Source organism: Lampetra fluviatilis, chromosome 3, assembly GCF_964198595.1.
Source record: "Lampetra fluviatilis chromosome 3, kcLamFluv1.1, whole genome shotgun sequence".
NCBI lineage: Eukaryota > Metazoa > Chordata > Hyperoartia > Petromyzontiformes > Petromyzontidae > Lampetra > Lampetra fluviatilis.
The window spans coordinates 29954637-29976497 of record NC_136277.1 but is presented as its reverse complement, the minus strand read 5'-3'; the positions used below and the strand labels follow the sequence as shown (position 1 = coordinate 29976497).

The 21861-nt window shown below is 51.4% G+C and overlaps 1 protein-coding gene across 5 annotated transcripts in view; it reads left to right on the top strand.

The window, feature by feature from the left end:
• Positions 1–21861, top strand: part of MEF2C (myocyte enhancer factor 2C) — an 88838-nt gene that overhangs the window by 63018 nt on the left and 3959 nt on the right. For 2 of the 5 annotated variants that reach the window (XM_078854820.1, XM_078854825.1), the window contains 5 exons: positions 2645–2701; positions 13057–13331; positions 15092–15127; positions 19627–19756; positions 21271–21397. In XM_078854820.1, the coding sequence (XP_078710946.1) occupies positions 2645–2701; positions 13057–13331; positions 15092–15127; positions 19627–19756; positions 21271–21397 (625 nt within the window). The remainder of the gene's footprint in view (positions 1–2644; positions 2702–13056; positions 13332–15091; positions 15128–19626; positions 19757–21270; positions 21398–21861) is intronic. The other 3 variants (XM_078854821.1, XM_078854824.1, XM_078854822.1) reach the window with 3 other exon arrangements.

Sequence of the window (21861 nt, the reverse complement as noted above, 5' to 3'; positions counted from 1 at the left end):
AGTGGCAGTGAATATTATTATACAAAGCTTATCATAATTAATTGTTATTAGTGTATGTGTATGTGAGCAGCGTTTTTTGTCAATCCACTACTTCCCCATGCTTGTGCTGGTCAGGTGAGGCGTGAGAGGGGATATTTGACCATAGAGGAGGTCCCCGCTTTTATGCCAGAAATGCATTCCTGCAAAGCCTGTCCTAAATCGGACCCTCTTTTCCAACAGACAGTGGAAACGGTAGACACATCACTTGCCGATGTGTTTTTTCACTTTTATCGGCCGTCTTTAACAGGGCTCAATGGGTGAAAAGCCACCAAAAACACTTGAGAATAACAAAAAGCTCAACGCCAAGTCGCATCGGAAGCCAGACTGACTCTGTTCAAATGCGTTTGGAGTCGTGTTGGAAGACGCGTCGTAAAATCAAGTTTCTGCATCGTAAATCGATCCATGGTGGCATGATAGTAACGTCGTTCATGTGGACTGTTGTAAACCGGAGACCGCCCGTATTTCATTCCTCTGGCCAGCGCGGGCCGATGAAGGTGTGGGGGAGTCTTAAGATGTGGTGGCATAGAAACACGGTACAGCACTGGATATCCCTCCGCTGCCCTCTGCTTGCTCGCTCGCCACATAGGTTTGACTCAAATCTTAGGCCGCTATCTCAAACCCCATCCACGGTACAGCCCCGCGCAAGTCACTGCCCCCTTTGCCCCCCACGCAACGCGGTTTGACGATACGAGCAATGCGAGCTGTGCTATACGTGGCGTCCTGAAACTCGGCCGGACTTAAGGAACGATGTACGAGACGCGGCCGGGACGAGCAACACGCACCGTGCGCGGAGAGAGGGGCGACGGAGGAGAGTTCCAGGCGATAGGATCAGCAGCGGAGAAGGGGGAGCGACCTTCATGTTCGGCAGAGACCGACGCGGAGGGTTTAAGAGAGAGAAGGCCTCGATTTCTCAAGCAAAGGACACGCGGGTGGAAGTGAAGCGAGATTACAAGGCAGAGGTGGCGCAGGGGTGAGTGAAGAGAGAGAGAGAGAGGGGTCTTAAATACGACGAGGGGGTCATCTTGTGTAGGTCTTGTAGTTGACTTGTGATTGGATTTGGAGCCAGTGTCGATCATGACCACCACCGCTATCAGCGTTGGTTACCAACAAAAAGGATCGTTTCCTGAATCGAATCGCGACCCCGAATCATGACAGGCCGTGGAACCGCGTGCAGTCGGGGGGCAGGATCGTTATCTGTGCGCTCTCTGTTAATGCACAGTTCTTTAGTGCCGCTGGTGGCTGGAATTTTTGAGAGCCCCCAATCCCGAACATCCCTTCCGCACCTCATCTCACTCACCCACCCACCCCCCCCAACTCTACATTCCCTTCAAATTTGTCGAGTATCCCTGGCTGCTGATCCCTTGGTGAAAATGCAATCAGGCATCCTCCTCCCCGCGTGCACCTCTCCCCCTCACCTGATAGCGCCGTCGTTTGGCCACGGCCGACGATGTCACGCCGTCTGCGTGCCCGTAAGACGTGCCCATCGGCTTCTTTTTGCCTTCTGATAAGAGCCCAAACGCAAGCGGTCGTCCGCTCGACATACCACAGATGCACGCTCCGTGCACAGAGCTTCTGCCACCCCCAGACCCCCGCGAAGCCCACGTGCCCCTCAGCCAGCTAACCTCCATCCCCCCCCCTCCGCTCGCCCCCCCACCCACTCCCGCATCCAAACGCGGCCACTTACCCTGCTGGCGCTCGTGCATGTCATCCGTGAGCTCCCACAGACCTCCCATCATAAACCATCGTAGCATCATTTATTTACAGCCCTTTGTCGATCCACTGCTGGATAAAAGCCTCCCCTTGCCGCCGTGTCGGGCACGGGGGTTGTTTGATCATAGCTCATCGCACTCATCAGTGTGAGTTTGTGAAAAGTGGTTGCGGGGGCATGGAGGGGGAGAAAGGGGGGGACGGCGGGGGGGGGGGGCATGGGAAGGTGGGGGGGTCAGGACTGTCTCAGACTTCGTTGAGCGTCGATGTTCGCCCTGGATGGGAATCCTACTTGGGTTACCACATTCATGATTGAGAACAAAGTGTAGAGGAGGAATATATTGGTTCCATCGGATACAGTGTTTGTCTCCCCCAGTGAAATGAATATTTGTTCACACCAGAGATCATCTCTTACCCCCCCCACCCCATACTTATTGGACTCGTGGATTAATGCTTAGCAGTTAGGGTTTTAGGATTAGGTGCTACATTAGTTGATAATGAAGCTAGGAACCAAATAGGTGATGTGAAACGTGAAAACCAGACTGAAAGAAAATTGTGCAATGCTGTCTCATTTTGCCGAGCCCGGTGACATTTACATATAGGTCAGCAACCTACTTGAGTTACTGCCGTCTGCCGGCCGTGGGCCTTGTTGTTGCCACAGGTCTCGTGTCGTGAGTATCGTGTCTTGGGCCTCGGACTAGTGTCAAGAGTCTTGTTGTTGTGTCATGGATCTTGTGTCTTGGGTGTCAATGGCGTCAGTCTAGGGTCTTGGGTCTCGCTGTTTTGTCACAGAGTCTTATGTCATGGGTCTCATATTATGGGTCTTACGTCTTGGGCCCTGTGGTCATGGGTCTCGTCTCTTGGGTCTTGTGTCATGGGTCTCGGCATTGTGTTGCAGGAGGCATGCTGGGGGCAGAACTCGTCTCAGGCTCTGGTGCAGGCGCCAGTCCCATAGGTGAGTTACGGGCACGTCTTCATCATCGGTGTCTTCATCGTCATTATTGTCATCATTGTCATCATGGTCTTCGTTTTATTCCGTCGTCATTGTCATGGCTGTCGTTGGTAAATCATCAGTGGCAGGGTCGACACGTTACGAATCTCTATTACCACTGAATACTTTTTGTCAAGTGAGATTTGTATTTCATGGGACCTCCTTTGCCAGTACCAAAATATGAGAAGAGGTTTTCCCCTTTTTTTCTGGCAACAAACAGGTGTTAAGATGTTAAAACAATGCATATGTATCGGCGTATGTTTTTTGTTTGCATTCTGACCACAAATATTGTGGTTAATGCAGACATGATTCCTTGTAAAAGGTTTCAGTTTGGTGTTTTAACATCTTAACACAGCTGTTTTGTTGCCAGCAAAAGGGGGAAAACCTATTCTCGAGATTTGTATTTATTTATAATCGGCTTTGTCATCAATTAAGAATGGGGTGTTTTGGTTTTCCATTGCGTACATTTGTAAAATATTACCTTCATTGTACGGTCTTATCATTTTCCTCTTGTCCATTAATAATTCTCGTTATTGATTAATTCATAACATCAGCGTTGGTTCTTATTCAACTCAGGAATCTGATATTTAAACGACGCATTTACATACGCCCTCTTACGTAAATACAACCTACAGGAGTTTCTCAATTAATGTTTAGCTTAAACCGTTTCTTTGTCTAACGTCCCGTCGGACAAAGAAACGCACTTAGCGCAGCTCGTCCTGCGAGCCGTGAGCGCAAGACGAATGCACTTCATTAACACGCGTGTTTATTAAGGAACGCGTTTTAGGTCAAACAAGAATCGTTAAAAGGCGCGCAGCTCGTTTGTTACGAGCCCAATTTGCAACTAAGGACCCCGACGAACGCTCCGCACACCTTGTCACGGCACATCCAACCCTGCCCCGGGGCCCCCTCCCTCTTCTCCCCCCCCCCCACCTCGTCCTCCCCCGCGGTTAGCGCCGAGCCCGGCGTTAAAGCCGCCTCCGCTCGCCCGGCGCTGGGGGACTGGGCGGAGGAGAGGTCCGGTGGCGTTGCGTTTCACGTTTGACCCTGTTATTCCGCTGTTTGTGCGCGTGAAGCGTCGCGACAGCTGAACGCCCCGGCTCATTAGTCCACAGCGGTGATGTGGGTGCGAGTGGCCTTGGTCTCGCTTTGCCTCTCCCTGCCTGTCCTCCCTCCTTCCCTCGCTCTCCCCCTCCTCCTCCTCCCCCCACTACCACCACGACCCCCAGCAGCCCACAATCCCCAACTCCCCTCTTACTGCTCCTCCTTCTCCCCTGACTCGACCCCCCCTCAACCCTAGCCCCCGACACAACACACACACACACACGTTCTCCTGTGCCGCCTTGGACACGTTAATTATAATCAAACCCCTTTTATTTAACCGGAAGAACCTCGCTCGATCTTGGATCGTCTTAATTTTATTTTTTCTTCTTGAAGGGTTTTGCGTTGGGATTTTTGGCCGGTTTCTGAATGAGTACATTCCATGTGGGATGAGACGGGAGTGTCCAGAGAAAACCCACTCATGTGGGGAGATTGCACTGCATACGATAGGGCACAAACTTACTTCATGTGCTCATGCCGATGAGCCACCTTATCGCCTTGTGGATTACTGCATGTGGCAGTAACAATGAATAATATTTCAATGGTAACGCCCTTTGTTCATCCCAGAAAAGACTCAGAGTCTCAGGACTTCATTTGCCGGAGGGTGTCGCGACAACGGGTTGTTTTTGGCCAGTACCGTCGGTGAGCGTTTGGCCGTGCGGAATGCCCGCCCTCGCTTGGGAGGAGGGTACATATGTTGCGTGCACGTATGTCGAACTTCTTTCGCACCGTACCTAGCCAACCGGTGAGTAACACCTCAAAGCTCCGCACCAGTAAACTCGACGGTTAACGACCCTGCCGCCAACTCCTAGCCACTTGCGGGGGGGGGGGGGCCCAGCGCCGTGCAGACCGTGATCTCGGAGTTATCCACCAACGCCGGCTGCTAGCTTGGCACGAAAAGCGGTCGGTGCACACCGTCGTTCGCCCATTGTGCTGACTCTCCCCACCTCTCTCCTCTATCCCCAATCCCTATCGCCATCCCCGCCGCACGCCCCTGCCGCCCCCCCCCCAACCCCCCCCCTTCCCGCGCCAACCCCGCCAACCCCCCCCCAGGATTTCCGCGCGCTCATGTTGCCGCCAGTGTGGCCTCCGCGTGTCGGGATGGCTGCGGCATTTTTTCCCCCTCTGGCACCGGGGCGTAATTATCATGTGACTCGAGCGACAGCCACAGCTGCTTCCTCATTGGCCGGCTGCCTTGACCTTGGCGGGTGGGGAGGGGGGGTGGTGGTGGGGGGGGGAGTGTGGGGTGTCGGCGGGCAGGCGTGGGGGGGGGCGGCGGTGGGGAGGAGGCGCGTGGGTGGAGGGTTGGTGGGGGGAGAGCCGCCTCCCGTCGTGGAGAATGGGAGGAAGTGCTGCCCGCACGCCGCCCCTCTGCTCGCTCGCTCGCTGCCGGCGCTGTCTTGCACGACAATGCACAGGCGGGCGCGCCTACCCTTGTTTGACGATCGGGGAGCGCTCGCCGACGAGAGAGAGAGAATCGGCTTGGGTTTTGCCTCTCGTTTTGCCGAACCCAGCCCGAGGAAGTTATTTCTTGTGCAGTGTTTATGGAACGAGCGACGGTTTTGTTCGGGGTTTGAAGTGACGATTGGATGTGGCGCTCGTTTTTGTGTGTGCGGAGCGACAGGTTTACAATTGTGAGATCGTGGGGGGAGGGGAGGGGGTTGGATTCTGGCCAGGGTTGACTCGGCTTCGACATCGTCATCCTTGTCCTAGTCTAGGCGTGTCGCATCGGATTTTCCGATTTGAAATACATTCTTACGCTCATGATTACTGTCGCCGGCCTTGATCTATCAACTGCTGGATGACGGTGCCCCCCGCCCCCCCCCCCCCCCGAAGGCATCGTCATATCACAGTGGTCCTGCGATTGAATTGGAAGTTTATTTATTTTTATTATTTTGCGGTTAATATAGTGGCCTCCAGTGCCTAGAGGTTTCACATAAACCCAAATATCGATGATTACACACATGATTCTACGTCTGTGTGTGTATCGCGAGCTAGGAGAATCGATGTGAATAGATGAATCGATGGATCGTAACGCTGCTCGTAGCTTTCTTGAGGTCCGGTGTCATGCAAGATTAGCAAATGTGCCTTGGCCCTAAATCCAGATCCCCTGTTAATAGATTACCCACGAAAATCTACTTTGTTAAAACGTATTATAATGAGGAACACATCACATGTAGCGGCTGTTGCGTCTTGAAACAACAGTGGTTTGGCAAAAGCGACGATGCACTTCCAATCATTGATTATAATTTCTCTGAATATTTACCATTGATAGCATTTCAAAAACAAATCTTCAAAAACTTTCGGTCCTCTGTACAAGGCAATACAGTACAATTTGGATTTTGTAAAGTAGTACAATTGTGAAGCTCTGCGTGCGAGCAATGGTGATATATATTTTTCTAAAACGAAAGGCGCTCAGAAAAATTAAGTGACTAACAATTATGATGGCTTATGGTGGTGATGATGGCTCGGATTTCACTTGACGATGCAGATCATTGCGACGACGACGATGGTGGTGGTAGCGATGATGATAACAAAGGGTGTATCGGGTTTCACTTCACGGTCAAGATTCTGGCGAGGATGATGATGAAGGTGATGATAATGATCCACGAGAATGGCTCGGGCTTCACTTCACAGGTATTTATGTTTACCACTTCACAGCCTGTGAGCAAACAAATGTCATTGGTAAGAGGGTGGGTTGTAGCGGCGATGGCGGTGGGGTGTGGGTGGGTCGGTGGGGGAGGAGATCCAACGTTGCATCGCCAAAGAGAAAGTGCTTTCCGCGGAGAAACCTGAGTTGTGTTCATCGACAACAAAAAAAGCGTTAGCAAGCATATTTCTCGGCTCGGTGGTGTAAGCGTTCGGACGGGTGAGTTTTATACCACCCGTCCGAACGACGGAGTGTTTATTTACGAGTGAGGAGACGGTGCGAGAGGGGAAAAAAATTGCACACTTTTCCAGAATGTTCCATGTGCGCTGCAACAACAATAGCCGAGCTTGCTTCGGTGCTTCGGTGCTGACGAGATTGAAAACTCAATTTCTTTACAACCGCTTTTTTCTATCTAGTTTGTCTTCCTTCGCCCGCACCACGGTTGGCCTACGCAACGGCGCGAAAGAAGTTCATCATGCGTGCGCACATCATGCGTACGTACGTGCGCACAGCAGAAAAAGAACACAAATCGGCCGACTCCGAGTGTACCTTTCGACTTCCACCCCAAAAACGCAGCCTCTGCTGTGCCTTGCGTCTTGGCCGCACGCTTTGCTCTTCGCGGAGCAATAACTGGAAAACCCGCCCGAGAGTACCGAAGGTGTGCATCATGGGCAAAATTTAAATAAAAATAAGGACATGCGTCGCCGTCTCCATTGCCAGAGCGTTCAGAATAAAGGCGAAGCGGCATTTGAACATAACAGGGAAACATTTTTTATAAAAATAATAATAATTAAAAGCTCTTCCCCAATGCACACGGGCCCCCCCCCCCCCCACGGCGAACCGTCTGCATTTGCAAATGCGTTGGGCTCATTACCGAGCTCCTAGCACACATGATTACCGCTCGTTAATTGGACTGAAGAGCGCGGAAAATAATGATGCCCGGGTTTTTTTGTCACGAGCTCTGATGTCTGGGAGGTTGCGCGTTAGCGGCTTTACGTGCCCCGGCGCGGCAGGCTCCCGGAGCGAGCAAGTGGGAGCCAGCGTCCACCTCGCGCCGCCCATCCCAGCGGTGACGCCTACCCCCCCCCCCCAGCACCGACACCACAAGCCGGCGCTGGGGGCGTTAGACTTTCGCCGGCAGACGAGGCGAGAGGGGAAAAAGGGCGGTGGGCGCGCGCGTGTGTGGTGTGTGAGCGCATGCGTGTGTGTGTGAGCGCATGCATGTGTGGTGTGTGAGCGCATGCATGTGTGGTGTGTGTGCGCATGCGTGTGTGTGTGAGCACATGCGTGTGTGTGTGAGCGCATGCGTGTGTGTGTGAGCGCATGCGGTGTGTGTGTGTGTGAGCGCATACGTGTGTGTGTGAGCGCATACGTGTGTGTGTGAGCGCATGCGTGTGTGTGTGAGCGCATGCGTGTGTGTGTGTGGGAGCCCATGCGCGTGTGGTGTGTGTGTGGGAGCCCCTGCGTGTGTGTGTGTGGGAGCCCATGCGCATGTGGTGTGTGTGTGGGAGCCCATGCGTGTGTGTTCGGCGGCCGGGCGTGGTGCTAGCCGCCCCTCTTGTGCCGTTTCGGCCTTCATAGATGCTACTCGCTAACAGCACTTGCCCCACACACAATCTGTGTGTAGGCAGCGGTTGTGTTGCGGTGAGCGCACCGCGCTATGAACCCGGCGACCCGAGTTCGATTCGCGCTCACGGCTAGCGCCAGTGACCATTATCTGAATCGGTCCTTGGCCTCCCCTAGGCCGGCTCAGCCTCAAATGAGTACCTGTTGCGGTGTGAAAACATCGCCACTGGGGAAACACAAAGGCAGTCGAGCGTGGTGGTGCTGGCAGCCCACCCCCTCGTGTGCCATACCGGCCTTCATAGGTGCTCGCTAACAGCACTTGTCCCAACAGCCTGTCAAGGCTATAAGGGGGATTTTTGTGTGTGTGTGTAGGCATGCATCTGTCTCTCCCACCTCCTCTAATCTGGCGGTGTCGCCCTTCTTCGGTTCCTCAGCTGACGGTTTCAAAACAAAGCTGCTGCTGCTGCTACTGCCAACACCGAATTTATATTTTTTATTGTCCAGCAGCAAACGGCGATGTCAATATTTCACCGTGTGATCGAGCCGGCGAAAAGCTCCTGCATTGTGAACGCGCCGATTTTGATCGGCGGGCGCCTCGCCACCGTGCGCTCGCTGCTGCCGCCACCGCCGCTTTAGCGCTGCATCTCGGGGCGGTTTTCATGAAAGCGTTAATCGGAGAGGGGGAGAGAGGAGCACTCGAAAACACCTCAAATGTTAACATTTCCTCCGCGGGCGGCAAAGAGCTTCCATGTGCGCATTTAACACCGTAACGTGCCACCGCAGAGCGACTCCGTCGTGTCCTTTTACATTTATTTCCCCTTTAAATCTTTCAGATGCTTAGCAACCTCGCGGGAAGCTTGAGAGCTGTGGCGTTCGCTTTGAACAAAAAATGTAGAAATATAAATGTGGCGGAGAAAAGAAGAAGAATAAATAAAGAGGAGGACGAGAAAACAAAGCAGAAAAAAATCCCGCGGCATGTTTTGACATTGATGCTTGAATTTCTCAAAACCGGCGCTATTGTGTTGCCGCGCGAACCACAGGCACCTGTAAGATGAACTCCCCCAGCCAGAAATGGCACGTGCAGGGCCATTGTGTTTGCCAGATCCCCCCCCCACTTCTTCCTTCCTTTTCGTGATTACGAGATTGCGAGTGGGTGCAAACGCTTTGGGGGTGGTAACAAAAAATCACGGTAAAAAAATGTTTTAGCGCACAGACGCGCTCACGTGCGTCTGCGCGTGCGTACAAAAAAACACATTGCCACCTCTTTTTTCATTTTTCAGCTCCCCGCACCCTCCCAGCGAGCGAGTGAGCAGGCGAGCCTTCTCCTGGTGTTGTCACGCAAAGCCCAGGGCACTGGGCTGCGTGATGGCAGTGCTAGTGACAAGCAGGCCCAGACCTGACTGCTGCACCCAGCATCTTTGCATCTCTCTCTGCGTCACCGATCCCCTCCCTCCATCCCTCCTCTCCTCTCTCATCGTCGTCGTCGTCGTAGCACTTGGGTTCGTCCCTAACTGCCCCTCCCTCGTGCCGCCATTCTGTCCACCCCCGTCTTGCATCCCTTCATCACACTCTCACCCCTCGACGCTGCTGGCTGCCTACCTTTTTTTCCTTTCTGCCTCCGTCATCTTCTGTTTCATCACGCTGTCATCCCTCTACTCTATCATCCTTCCATCCCTCTCTGTCACTCCATGTCTATCTCCATCATTGTTGCCCGGCCTGCCTCCGCAGTCCACACCCATCCATTGTGCATTCTCACCCCCCCCCCCCCCCCCATTCTCTCTGCTCGGCAATTTCTGTCTCGGTGAGTCTCTGCTGTCGACTTTTCCAGGCTCGCTGTGCCTCTCGCAGTGAGAAGCGAAACGTAGGCAGCCGACATCGTCTCGTTGCTCCCGTCGCCCGTGTGCTGGAGGGGGGGGGGGGTTTCAGTTAATCGACTCGTGTAGATGGCTTGCTGCACCATGCGCCGCTTAGAAATCTAGAAATCGAATCACAATTTTGTTTATTGAACCTATATCAACAGTCACAACGGAGGGACACACGGGCACGCAAGTAAGGGTCAACGTGTCTGGAGATTGCACTCTGCAGGTAGGCTTTTGTCCCCAAGTAGGAAATAATCGAATCACATTTTTAATGAGGAGCCAGCCCGCTCATGTTCTCAAGCCTTTTTGACACTTAAAAAATAATAATACCGTGAATTATATTATGAACAACAAAAATCACCAGTTGCATACATTTCCAAAAAGAAACTCAACGCAATGCGACTCAATTATAGCTGAATAATTGTATTTTAACCCGTGGTGCGAGTTCGTTGAGATTTGTATCATTTTGGTAAGAACATTTTTTTTCACCTTAGGTAAAACGCAAACTCTCTGCGTGCAGGAGGTAGTTAGCACGCCGCGCTGTGACTCCAGCGTGTGCCGAGTTTGATTCCTGACCCTGGATAACAAAACTCACCAACTGTGCGCCTAACCAGCGTGGTGAAATAAGGTGACACAACCCCAACACGACTGAGCAGTGGATTGACAAAAGGCCTCTAAATTATTACTCGCGTGAAATGCAGCCGTGTATAATTTGCTCCACGATTTCAACTGCTGAGTTTTATTTTAATTCCATGCAAATTCCTTCACTGGTCTGTTGCGTAAGTAAAAACCCTCCCCCCCCCCCCGAGGTGCGTTCATAGGCGTGCCCGCTGGATGAGATAAATAAATAACGTCCCCGGGAAAACCTTCGCTTTGTTCGCAAATAAATCAGCTTCTCGGCCACAAGAACGCGGCGTCAATCCTCTGCGAGGGGTGAACACTGTGGCATGGGGGGGGTGGGGATTTATTTTTCTTCCTCCTTTCACGTCACCGATAGTAACAAAAAAAATACTGAGCCCAAATTTGCAGCTTCTTAGTGCCACCGCCAAAGCTGCTGGCCGCTTATTTTTCCTGCGCCAAGCTGATTAACAAGCGTGGCTAAGGTGCGGATTTTTTAAAGTTCAGGCGATGGCAGCGGCGACGGCAGCCTTTCGACCCATGACCTCGAGTGTGTCTCCATTTTGCACGGGGGCATTTTCAGTCGGGTTGCCTGCGCCGCCGTTACGACGGGAAGGTCGGTTTTGCGGTGGCGAGGGAGGGATGATGGGAGTGGAGGGGAGGGGAGTGATGGTAGGGTGGTGGGTGGGTGAGTGGGAGGGAAGAGAAGGGAGGGAGTTGCAGGGGAGGAGGGAGGTAGAGGAGATAGTGGGAGGATTGGAAGGGTTGCGACCATTTTACATGCCGTGCCCTGGCTCGCCGTCCAGAGTGGTACCCACATCTGGACGGTGGTGGCGGTGGCGGCGGCGGCAGCGGTAAACAGGAAACGACGGGGAAATGTGGCCCTGTTGTAAAGCGCCGCTGTCAAATTAAAATGCCGTTGAAAATCGCACCTGGTTGGCGGAAGAGCCGTCATATTCTCCAGGCGCAGATGCACCATTGCAAAGACTTACTCCCACTTACTACAGTCATCCTAATTGTATTAAAAAAAACATTCCAATAAAAAAAATGTAAAGCCAGATAAATGCATTAGAGTGCCAATTGTTGAGATTTTTAAAAAATGTTTTATTTTCAGTCTGCCATTTTTGTCGAGTTATGAATCGTTTTTTTAATGGAATGTTTTATAACCAAACATCAAAGTGCCTTTAATAGGGTCCACAGAGATTAGGAGCGGGTTTTATTCCAAACGGTGAAAGAGCTGCACAGCCACTTGAGGCAATTTTAAAGCTGCACTTTTGAGGAATGCCTTAAAGGCTCTCAAAGGAGCGACAGTGTCGCGATGAAAAGCTTTGTTGGATTGATGGTAGGTGTCATCGGTGAGGTGACACGGCTTATATATTTACTGATTATCTTCGCTAAAGACGAGCGCGTGATTATGAACGACCGATGCGAGAATGTTTCGACCACGATTTATTTGGTGTCGGTTTATTTTCGTCTAATTATATCGCATGCCTTCTGATTTTTTTATTTTTTTAGGGAGCAATTGGGCAGGAAAAAAAAACCAGAGACGAACAAAACGATCGACTTCTGTGATTCGTGGAGCCTATAGTAGTTTGGTTTTTGTGACGTGATTTCTTTGTTGAAAGATTTAAATTTGTGGCTGACGGGGAAAATTATCACATCGAAAATCAAGTGCAGAATGTTTCACTCCCCATTGCTCGTTGTTCAATCAAGAAAATCTTTCTTGAAGCAAATGAAAACATTGACATTTTTCAGATGCCGGAATAAACAGCAAATGGGTATTTTTTTTTGTATGCACTTTGCTTTTTCTCAAACGCTCATGTTTTTCTTTTCAATTCTGTCATCATCGTCATCGAGCATGATCAATCCACTGCTGGACGAAGGCCTCCCAAAGCTGACGCCACCCCCCACGATCATACGCTGTCGCAATCCGTAGAGCCCCTGCACACGCCAGCTGCTTTCATGAATCCGTCTCTGCAGTTGAAGCCCTCTGGAGCGTGTGGCTCTCCGGTGCCTGCCACCGTGATTGGACTTGGTTCTCACGCATTACGACTTAATAACAACAATAAACAGTTCGCATACGCGCGCAATCTCACGGAATGAAGTCGCGCCTCGGAGCCGCGGAGTTGATGGCCTTGGCCCCGTCGCCAGGTAATGGTAAAGGTGCAGCGCTGCAAGTGCTTGGCTCATGCCACTGCTGGCAGAAGGAGCTCCACGAGAGGAGTTTTAGAGAGGCCCTCTAGAGGGATATTTTGACCGACTCTTTCACACTTGCTGGCCAGACGTCTTGTGAGAGGTGGGATTACCAATGTGACCAGCCGATCGACTAACTGGTGAACTCATTTGCGCCGCTTGTTCGGTGGAGGCGGGAGGGTTTTAAGAAACGTGTTTCGACTGCTACTCCGGGAGAGATAAAAATCGAACTGGCAACCTCTGGATTTGCAAGTCCAGTGTGTTTAACCGTACACCGCAGTGGCATTCGCACGAAAGAATAACTCGTTTTTTTATTTTTTGCCATCGCACAGGTAACGGATACGCAGCTGCGGTGGCAGCCTCGCGGGCATCGCCGGTGCTCATGGGGTCCCCGGGATCGGGCTCCGGTTCCGGAGGGATGAACCGATCCATGGCCGCAAAGTCTCCGCCGCCGCCCTCACAGGGACAAGCTGGAGGACAGCAGCAGCAACAGCAGCAGCAGCAGCAACAGCAGCAGCAGCAACAGCAACAGCAGCAGCAGCAGCGCAATAAGCCAGACCTGCGTGTTGTCATCCCGTCCAACAGCAAGGGCATGATGCCCACTCTGGTGAGTGTGAGTGGGGCGAGCTGGTGAGTGGGTGGGCGAGTGGTCGGATGAGTTATCGAGTGGGTTATTTAGTCGAATGGCTGCTTCGTTATGTGAGTCTCTAGTGAAGGACTCGGTGAGTGAGTTATTAAGTGAATGAGTGAGCGCACAGCAACCTTGTACTCGCAGGTTTCCTGTGCAACAACAGCAAGCAACAAGAACCACTAATCTCTGCAAAGCGGCAGTGACGTCACCCTGGCATTTGTGCCTGGCCAGGAGGTCCACTTTGAGGTCGCGTAGAGGTGAACGCTCGTCAGCAGGGGGTCACGAACGAGGCCCAGGCAGTGTGGGTGACCAAAGCCGGATGACCGGCAGATGCATCACTCTGCATTCCCTGTATTTTATCTGCCCGATGCACCATTCATTCATTGTCGTAAGCGTCGCTTCTCTACTTCCTCTTGTCGCTGAAAAGCGGCCACCACCACTACCACCAACATTGTTCAATGAACACCATTCCCGAACCTCCGTCGCACACAGCGGCTGGTCATGACGCTGCTGGTACCGGCCGCTGGAGGTGCACTTGGATGCAGCTCGTTTGATCTCGCATCAGCACATCAGCTCTCGAGAGTGAGCCACTTGAATGCCCACGCGTGTGAGCTTTCACACGAGCTCCGTGGCTGACTCTCAGGTATGCAGCTGTGGGCACCGCTGATCGACCGCTTCAATTTCACTGATTTAATTATCCACACCCTTAGCGCCTCCGGAACCACTTAACTTTTATACTGTTGTTTCGTTGAGAAATCTGAACCTCAGAATTCATTCTCCCACTCAAGTTTGTCTACAATTTATATTCTGTACATGTTTTTACGTGTTAGTATTATTATGGTTATTAAACAGCTGCGGTTTTCTTGATTTAATTTTGTGTTGCTGTTAGCATGTTTTAGCCGGAGTTTTCTGATAATAGACTGACAGACCAGTCTCCACGAAGGAGTCTTCAGACGATAATATACTCACACACTGGTCTACGATGGGAGTCTCTAGACAATCACAGACTCGCAGACTAGTCTGTGATAGGATCTTTGGACAATAGACTGTCAGACTCGGAACAATGGACTGACAGACCGGTCTTGGATCAGATTTTTAAATAATAGATTGACGGACCGGTCATTGATGGGGTCTTTAAATGGTAGTCTATCAGACCAGTGGGTTCGCTCGGTCAGACAATAGCTTGACTCGTCTTTTGGTGGGATCTTTAGACAGTAGTCTGGTACACTAGTCTGTGATTGAGTCTCTAGAAATGTATGGACTGGCAGACAAGTAACGGATTTGGTTTTCAGATAATAGACTGGCAGATCGGTCCCCTGTAAAAAAAAAAAACCTTGAAAAGCAAATTAATTGCACCCCATTCACCGTTCCCGTGTCGTTTTCCTCTGTGCGGTGCTAGCGGCAGTGACACATTTTCATTTTTCTCGTGGGCTTCGAGTTGACCCTTGAGCAACAAGCCCGTGCGGTGGGTAGCGTGACTCGTTCTATATCATCGCCATCGTTCAGACGTCGCCAAAGGGAACGCGGAATTTCCACCGCCAACTTCCGAATCACCCGGCGGAGGATGGGCACCGACCACAGCGCTCAAAGGAAAACCCCGAGTCGGACGTTGCAATCGCGATGCGGCCACTTTTTTGTCCCCCTGTCATCGGCAACTCCCACGGGGAACCGTCCACGCCGTTAGTCATTTCGCTCACCGCCTGATGGCCCCCGATTTGTGTTTGTCGTGCATGCAGACGGACGAGGATCTCATGGAACTGGTGAGTATGCAGGTTAGTCAACGGATTTCTGTAAACGCATAACACACGCACACACTTGCCTGCGTGTGCCTTTTGCGGATCCCACACACATACACACATACAAACATCGCATCGATTGCAGCATGGGGTTTTGGACAAACATACCACCCTCCCGTCTCGCCATCCCCCCCCCCCCCCCCTTGACTCCCCCTCCACCAGGCCCCCCCACGAGAGGGCTTTACCCATTATGAGTTAATGACTTATTCCACCGGGGGGGGTTATTTCCCATGATGGGATGCATTTTGTGTTCGAAGAGCTAAGGGTTAATGTGTTTAAATGCAGCCTTTGTTATTAGTAATAACACTTGGCTATTTGTGGGATTTGGACAAACCGTTTCACTGAACACTCTTGTCAGGCCTTTGATTTGATAATTCTATGCATTCAAGGGGGATAAACTCTGTTTTCCTAAAGTGTGCTGTGGCTAATATTAGCGCATGCTGTTTTGCACGCCCTTTGTGTGTGTGTGTGGTTTTTTTTACCCTATATATAGTGGTGGTGATATTATTGTTATTTTATAAATAGCGTTCGTTGCAAGGGGAAAGCTAAAAGCATCTCCGTTGCGTCGCAGCCCAGAGGTCTATCCCTTCGTGTTTTGCGAGCCGCCGTGCATGCCTTGTGACCGTCTTCTTCGTTGGCGCCGGTGTGCGGTGTTCTAATACATTCACGACGCACAAAGCACACAAAATCACGGCATGCTACGGATGAATGGCGATTTTTTTTTTTCGTTGAAAGCGCCGAGGTGGACGGAACCAGAAGCGCGCGGATTGAGTTGCGCGTGCGAGCAATAAACCGGGAACGACGACTACGCGGTAGATCGCGGGGCGAGCCCCGGCGTCTTTGACAACGCCGCGGGTTTCATGTCACCCTCTCGCTGCCTCGCCTGTTGCTTGCCGCAACACTCGGCGGGTGATACTCGGTAGATGTTAACTACCTCGCTCGGTATACAGGAGGTCGTCGGTTCGACCCCGACGTCTATATATTTGGAGTTTGCGTGCTTCTCTCCCCGTGGTCACGTGGACTTTTTCTCCGGCTCCTCTGTTCTTTTCCCTCCACATTTAGAACCAACACGCGTTTAGAGTATTTGGCTGCTATAAATGTCCACGCGATGATAAGCCGCTTCATTGAGCTATCATTTGTAGTCAGGTCGCTTCTAAAAAAATATCTACATAGCTCAGTGGGCCGTACCTGGTAAAATAAAAATAAATTGTTTAGTTTAGGGTCCGCTGTCAGCACTGACCCGTTACGATGCCCCCGTTGTGAGCAGGATATGCTTCTTCGCCTCACTGTGCCCGTTGCGTAACGATCATCACGGAGCATGCCTCTCTTCCGTTGCCTGGACGCTTCGGCCGGGCAGTTGTGACTTTCCGCTGCTGCCGCCCGTGCAACCGACTATTGCTAGTTTCTTTACTAACCATTGTTATGTTACCAGGTAAGGCCCAACCGAGCTATCTCGCTCTTTTTCAGAAGCAGACCTGACCACAAGCGATAGCTCAATGAGGAGTGGCTTATCGCGTGGAAATTTATAGCAGCCAAACAGTGGCCCGAGAAAGCCGTGGTTAATGCGTTACCCACGTGTGCACCTTGAAATCCGACGATTGTAATGCACAAGCTGGAGCTGCAGGCTCCTAGAATGTGAATTATGGGCTCGAGAACGAATGGGCAACTTGTGGAATAGCTGTAGGAGTATATACATAGACGAAATCGCCCCCCCCTCGTCTCATCTCATCGGAGCTCACAAGCTAAGCAGGTTCGAGCCTGGATAGCGCATAGACTGGTGACCACCATTCACAGCAGCTGCTATAGGCTGGCTGTGGGGCCTACGACGGAGGTAGCAGAGGACAGTTCGGCGAAAACAAATTATTTCTGTAATGTATGTGTATGCTCTCGTGTCTTTTCTGCCAGCCTTCACCAATCCGCACTTGACAAACGTGGTGAAGTATGGTAAAAAAAACACCATGACCTGCACGTTGCATTGAAAGCCCTCAACCAGCAGTGGATTGACAAGGCCCATAGTATTTGCAACTTTTTTAGCATGTTGAGTTGGATTCTTGGCTCTTGCAGATAGTAGCGCACACGGGTTTGGCAAATTCCTCTCGAATGCTGTGCTTATCTCCTGATGCTGCAAGCAAAGTTTCTCTAATTAGCAATGGCTTTGCTGCAACCAGAAAAGCCTCACCGAGTCTCTGAGACTCTTTCTTTTTCTCATGAGGCGCCTGCTACATCTGGATATCAGGCATATGCCTTGAATGAGCATTTGCTTTCCGTGTGCCAAGATACCAGAGAACCCATCTGAAACCCAGCACGCCTACAAAATTCTCCACGGATAAATACAAGAATCCATCGCTCTACGTGCCATCTGTCGGTCACTTTGCAGGCAAAACCCCCTGCAAAATTCACGTATGCCCGATGAAACGAAAAATCAGGCTCAGAAAACCTGCTCAGCTTTCCGAGATCCCGACGAGATCGGGCACATTCAGGGAGATATTAGGCGCTGCGTCGATCGGCACGTGTTCTTCTTCTGGCTCCGTCCTCCCCGCCGCTTGTGACTCGCGATGGGTTCTGTAATGTATGTATGTGTACGTATATGTATGTTTGTTGAACTTCTTTCGCACCGTAAGTCGCCAATCGAGCTTCTCGGAGGTGCGGGAGGAGGACAGCAAACTAAAAGAGCTCTCGGATGGAGCCGCTCCCACCGCAGTTCTCAATTGGTAGACGGCGGCGGCGCTGTGACGCGATAGAAACAGACTGCGAGCGAATCACCGATCCTGCAGATATCAGCCAATCCCAAACAAGGAGGGCGTTTCAGACGACTGACCAATAGGATCAATCGGTCCGTGGGATCGATCGCTCGAACATGGCTGTCTGATGGACTGCACGTGATGATAATCACGATCCACAAGACCACACACGGGCAGAGGCACGACGTCCCTATACGGGCAAGGCCATACCTATTTTCTGGGCAGATCACCGATCAGTTGTGTCGTCGGATGGCGTCCGTAGTTATCGCTGTTACAGCGCCGCCACCGCCGCCCGATCGCGAGCGAAGGTCTCTCGCGGTTCCCTTCCCGCGCCGTTTCACGTCGCGCAGCTCCACGCGGTCCCCGTAACATTCCGTAATTGTTTTGTACAAAAAGAAACGAGCAAATTAAATGTTCTGATTGGGGGACCGCGTTGCGCAAAAAGGACCGCGTTGAAGTTGTCGAAATGCGAACGGTTCATTCGTGCAATGGTTGTGTCTGAAACGGCGAGCTGGCACTGCTGAGATTGCCAGCTTTGATCGAAGCAGCTGATGGTAATTTTAAGCAGGGTTCTGAAGTGGAGTGAATTTGACAGTTGGTCCGTGCAGTCACCAATGACTGAACAAACAAGATGTAAAAGTTTGATTTTGCTCACAAGGCTAGAAGTTCATGTGTAAAATATTCATGTTGAAGGATGTGGGGGGCAGAGGCTGATTTGAGTTGTTCCTCAACACAACAACGTAATTCTGCTTTTGTAGGCGGGCAGCAGGAAATGAAATGCTTCATGCTTAGCTGCTGATAGTGTAGCTTCTATGTAATTGGTGGAAGAAAAAAATCCAATTTGAAAATTCCAAAAACCCTAACCATTTCTGAATATGAAAATAGTGTTCACACATTTTATTTGAATTGTCATGTCACCAGACATTTTAATATTTCAGCAGGCTTTTTGTTGAAATATTAAAGCATCCTTCGAACATGCGTTCTTTTCGTGCCTCCGATTCAAAATAAGCACCTGGTAAATTGGCGCTTTTGTATGACTGGACATCTGTGTAGCTCATTGGATTCCTCCAGTATAAATAAATATCCTCATTTTCAAGTCGCTGGTCTTTGACTCGGAATCTTGGCCACATCTTGCGCATCAAACACGCAACGTAATTTTCGTGCTGATTTTTTTTGGTTTCAAGTGGAGGATACGTCCATCTGATTTTCGCTGTTTTTCGCCGGCATTTTCAACCAAATACTCCGCGGCGCATGTTTGTTATTACAAGCAGAAGACATAGCGCTGAATATCATCTTCGTTATACTACTGTTGATTTTTTACAGCAGTTTGGTCCATCCTTCCGCTTAAAACTCGCAAGTTAAAAGGTAGCGCAAGTGTGATTAATGCACCTAAGGTCTGCAAAACAATTCCCCTTTCCAACATGCACTCTTGTTTTTAAGAGTGTGCGCGATCTGACCCAGAGAGCGGACAAAAACGACTTATTGGAGAGAAATAACAGCTGAACATCTGCCGCCTCACTGCCATCTGCGAGTCGCAAAAGCGATAAATATTGAGTCCATCCGTTTGCAGCGGGACAGCACGGAATCTGACGAAATACGCCGTAAATTTGTACTTCGAATGAAAATAAAAATTGTTCTCCGCATGCTGTTGTTTATTTCGCGAGCCATCGCGTTGCCGCACCACTGGCGTAACTCCGCGCCCCCCCCCCACCTCCTTGCCTCCTCGCCCTGCAGAACCAGCGACTGAACAGCTCACAGGTGACCCAGTCCCTGGCCACTCCGGTGGTTTCCGTAGCAACGCCCAGCATACCTCCACAGGCGCTCTCGGGGTATCCGTCCGCCATGCCCACGGCCTACAACACAGGTGGGAGTGCCACCCCCCCCTCAACCCCCCACAACCCCCCCCAGCCCCCCCCCCACAACCTCCTCCCATCCGCACCCCCAGGCTCGCACTAACAAGCTCTTGGTTCCCAGCTCCTGGGGGCCTGTGTTGCTGTTTGGGAATAGGTAGAGCTCGCCGCGTGAAGCAAGGGCAGCTTGTGCCAATGCGTGTGTGTGTGTGCGCGCTCGTGTGATTGTGCGCGTGCGTCTGTTGTTTGTGGTTTGGGGAGTGGTGGCACAGCGCTTTGCGTGCTGCGCTACGAACCTGGCGAGCCGAGCTTGATTCGTGCTCGCGGCCTACGTCACTGAGGAATATCCGAACCAGTTCTGAGGCTCCCCTAGGTCGACTCGGCCTTAAATGAGTGCCTGGTGCAGTTTGTAAACATCAGCACTGGGGAGATAATCACACCACCCTCCCGTGTGCAGTACCGGCCTTAATAGGTGCTCACAAACGGCGCTTTGCCTCTAAGGTCCAAACCACCAAACAGGTGATGCTTGCCTGTATGTGGGTGTGGCTCATTGGATAGCACACTCGACAATGATTCAAATCTGCCACCTGCGTAGCATAGATCTTAAAGACTTGCACGCCAGCAGCACTTGTAAGAACAGGCTATTGTGTCCTGGAGTCACAGCCCAATCTGGACATTTTTAGAGCGTGTAACAATTTGTAAAAACAACCTCCTATATGACTACATTTAACCCTGTGTATGTATGTATGTATGCGTGCGTACGTATGCCTTGTGCCTGTGTGTCCTTACATGCCTATGTATGTGTACTCTACCCCTGTGCACGTATGTGTCGTATATCTACGTGTGTACCGGTGTCCCTCTGTGTTCGTGTGCATGTCTGTGTGTTCGTGTGCATGTCTGTGTGTACGTGTGCATGTCTGTGTGTACGTGTGCATGTCTGTGTGTACGTGTGCATGTCTGTGTGTACGTGTGCATGCCTGTGTGTACGTGTGCATGCCTGTGTGTACGTGTGCATGCCTGTGTGTACGTGTGCATGCCTGTGTGTACGTGTGCATGTCTGTGTGTACGTGTGCATGTCTGTGTGTACGTGTGCATGTCTGTGTGTACGTGTGCATGTCTGTGTGTACGTGTGCCCCAAAATCCCCATTTCTGTGTGTACCGTCGAGTCTGGTTGGGGAGCGGTAGGGTAGCAGTTAGCGCGCTGCGCTATGAACCCGCTCACGGCCAGCACCGGTGACGATAATCTGAACTGGTCCTGGGCCTCCCCTCGGTCGACACGGCCTCAAATGAGTACCTGGCACCGGGGAGACAAATGTGGCCGGGCATGGCCCAAGCCACACCAGCCTCTCGTGTGCCGTGGCGGACTTTCATTGGTTCTCGCTAACAGTACTTGATCTTGTCGTCCCTGTATCTCTGTTCCGGTCTGTCTCATACCTGCACCCCCGCATGTGTGCGTGCGTGTACGTGCGTGTGCGCGCGTGCGCGTTGGGCGCCTTGACGCGTGTGCTTTTCCGTGCGTGCCCCGCAGACTACTCCCTCGCAGAGCTGACCGCTCTGACGGGTCTCAACTCGCCCGGCACCCTCCACCTGGGCTCCGTCACGTGGCAGCAGCAGCAGCTGCACAACATCCCACAGAGCATGCTCAACCAGCTCCTGTGAGCCGCCTCGCCCTGCCCCGTGTCCGTGCGTGCGTGCGTGCTTTGATGCGCATTACGCTGTGCAGGAATTTGTCGTGTTTGTACGGGTTTTTTTTTGTTCGGTGTTTTCTTGAGGCCGCGCGATTGCTTTCGGTATCTGCAGGAACGTTAAGACTTGAGGGTTTATTTGACGCCGCGTTTAAGAGACCCTGAAGCACACGTGGGTTTTATTTTTCCTTTTTGGTTAAACAACAACGTACTGATAATCGTAATAATGCAAATGCCCTTGCGATAGTAATAGTAGTAATACTAATAAAGAATCATGGGGGGGGAATGATGCGTGTGGTAAGAATTTTGTGCTTTGGAATTATTCGGAAAGTAGTTTGGAAATTTTGATAACGCAAGGTGCATGTCCATACATTAGTTACTGCCGCATGTTCTCAGCCCAAGGAAACCAATCGTATTAAACATGAGTGGTTTGA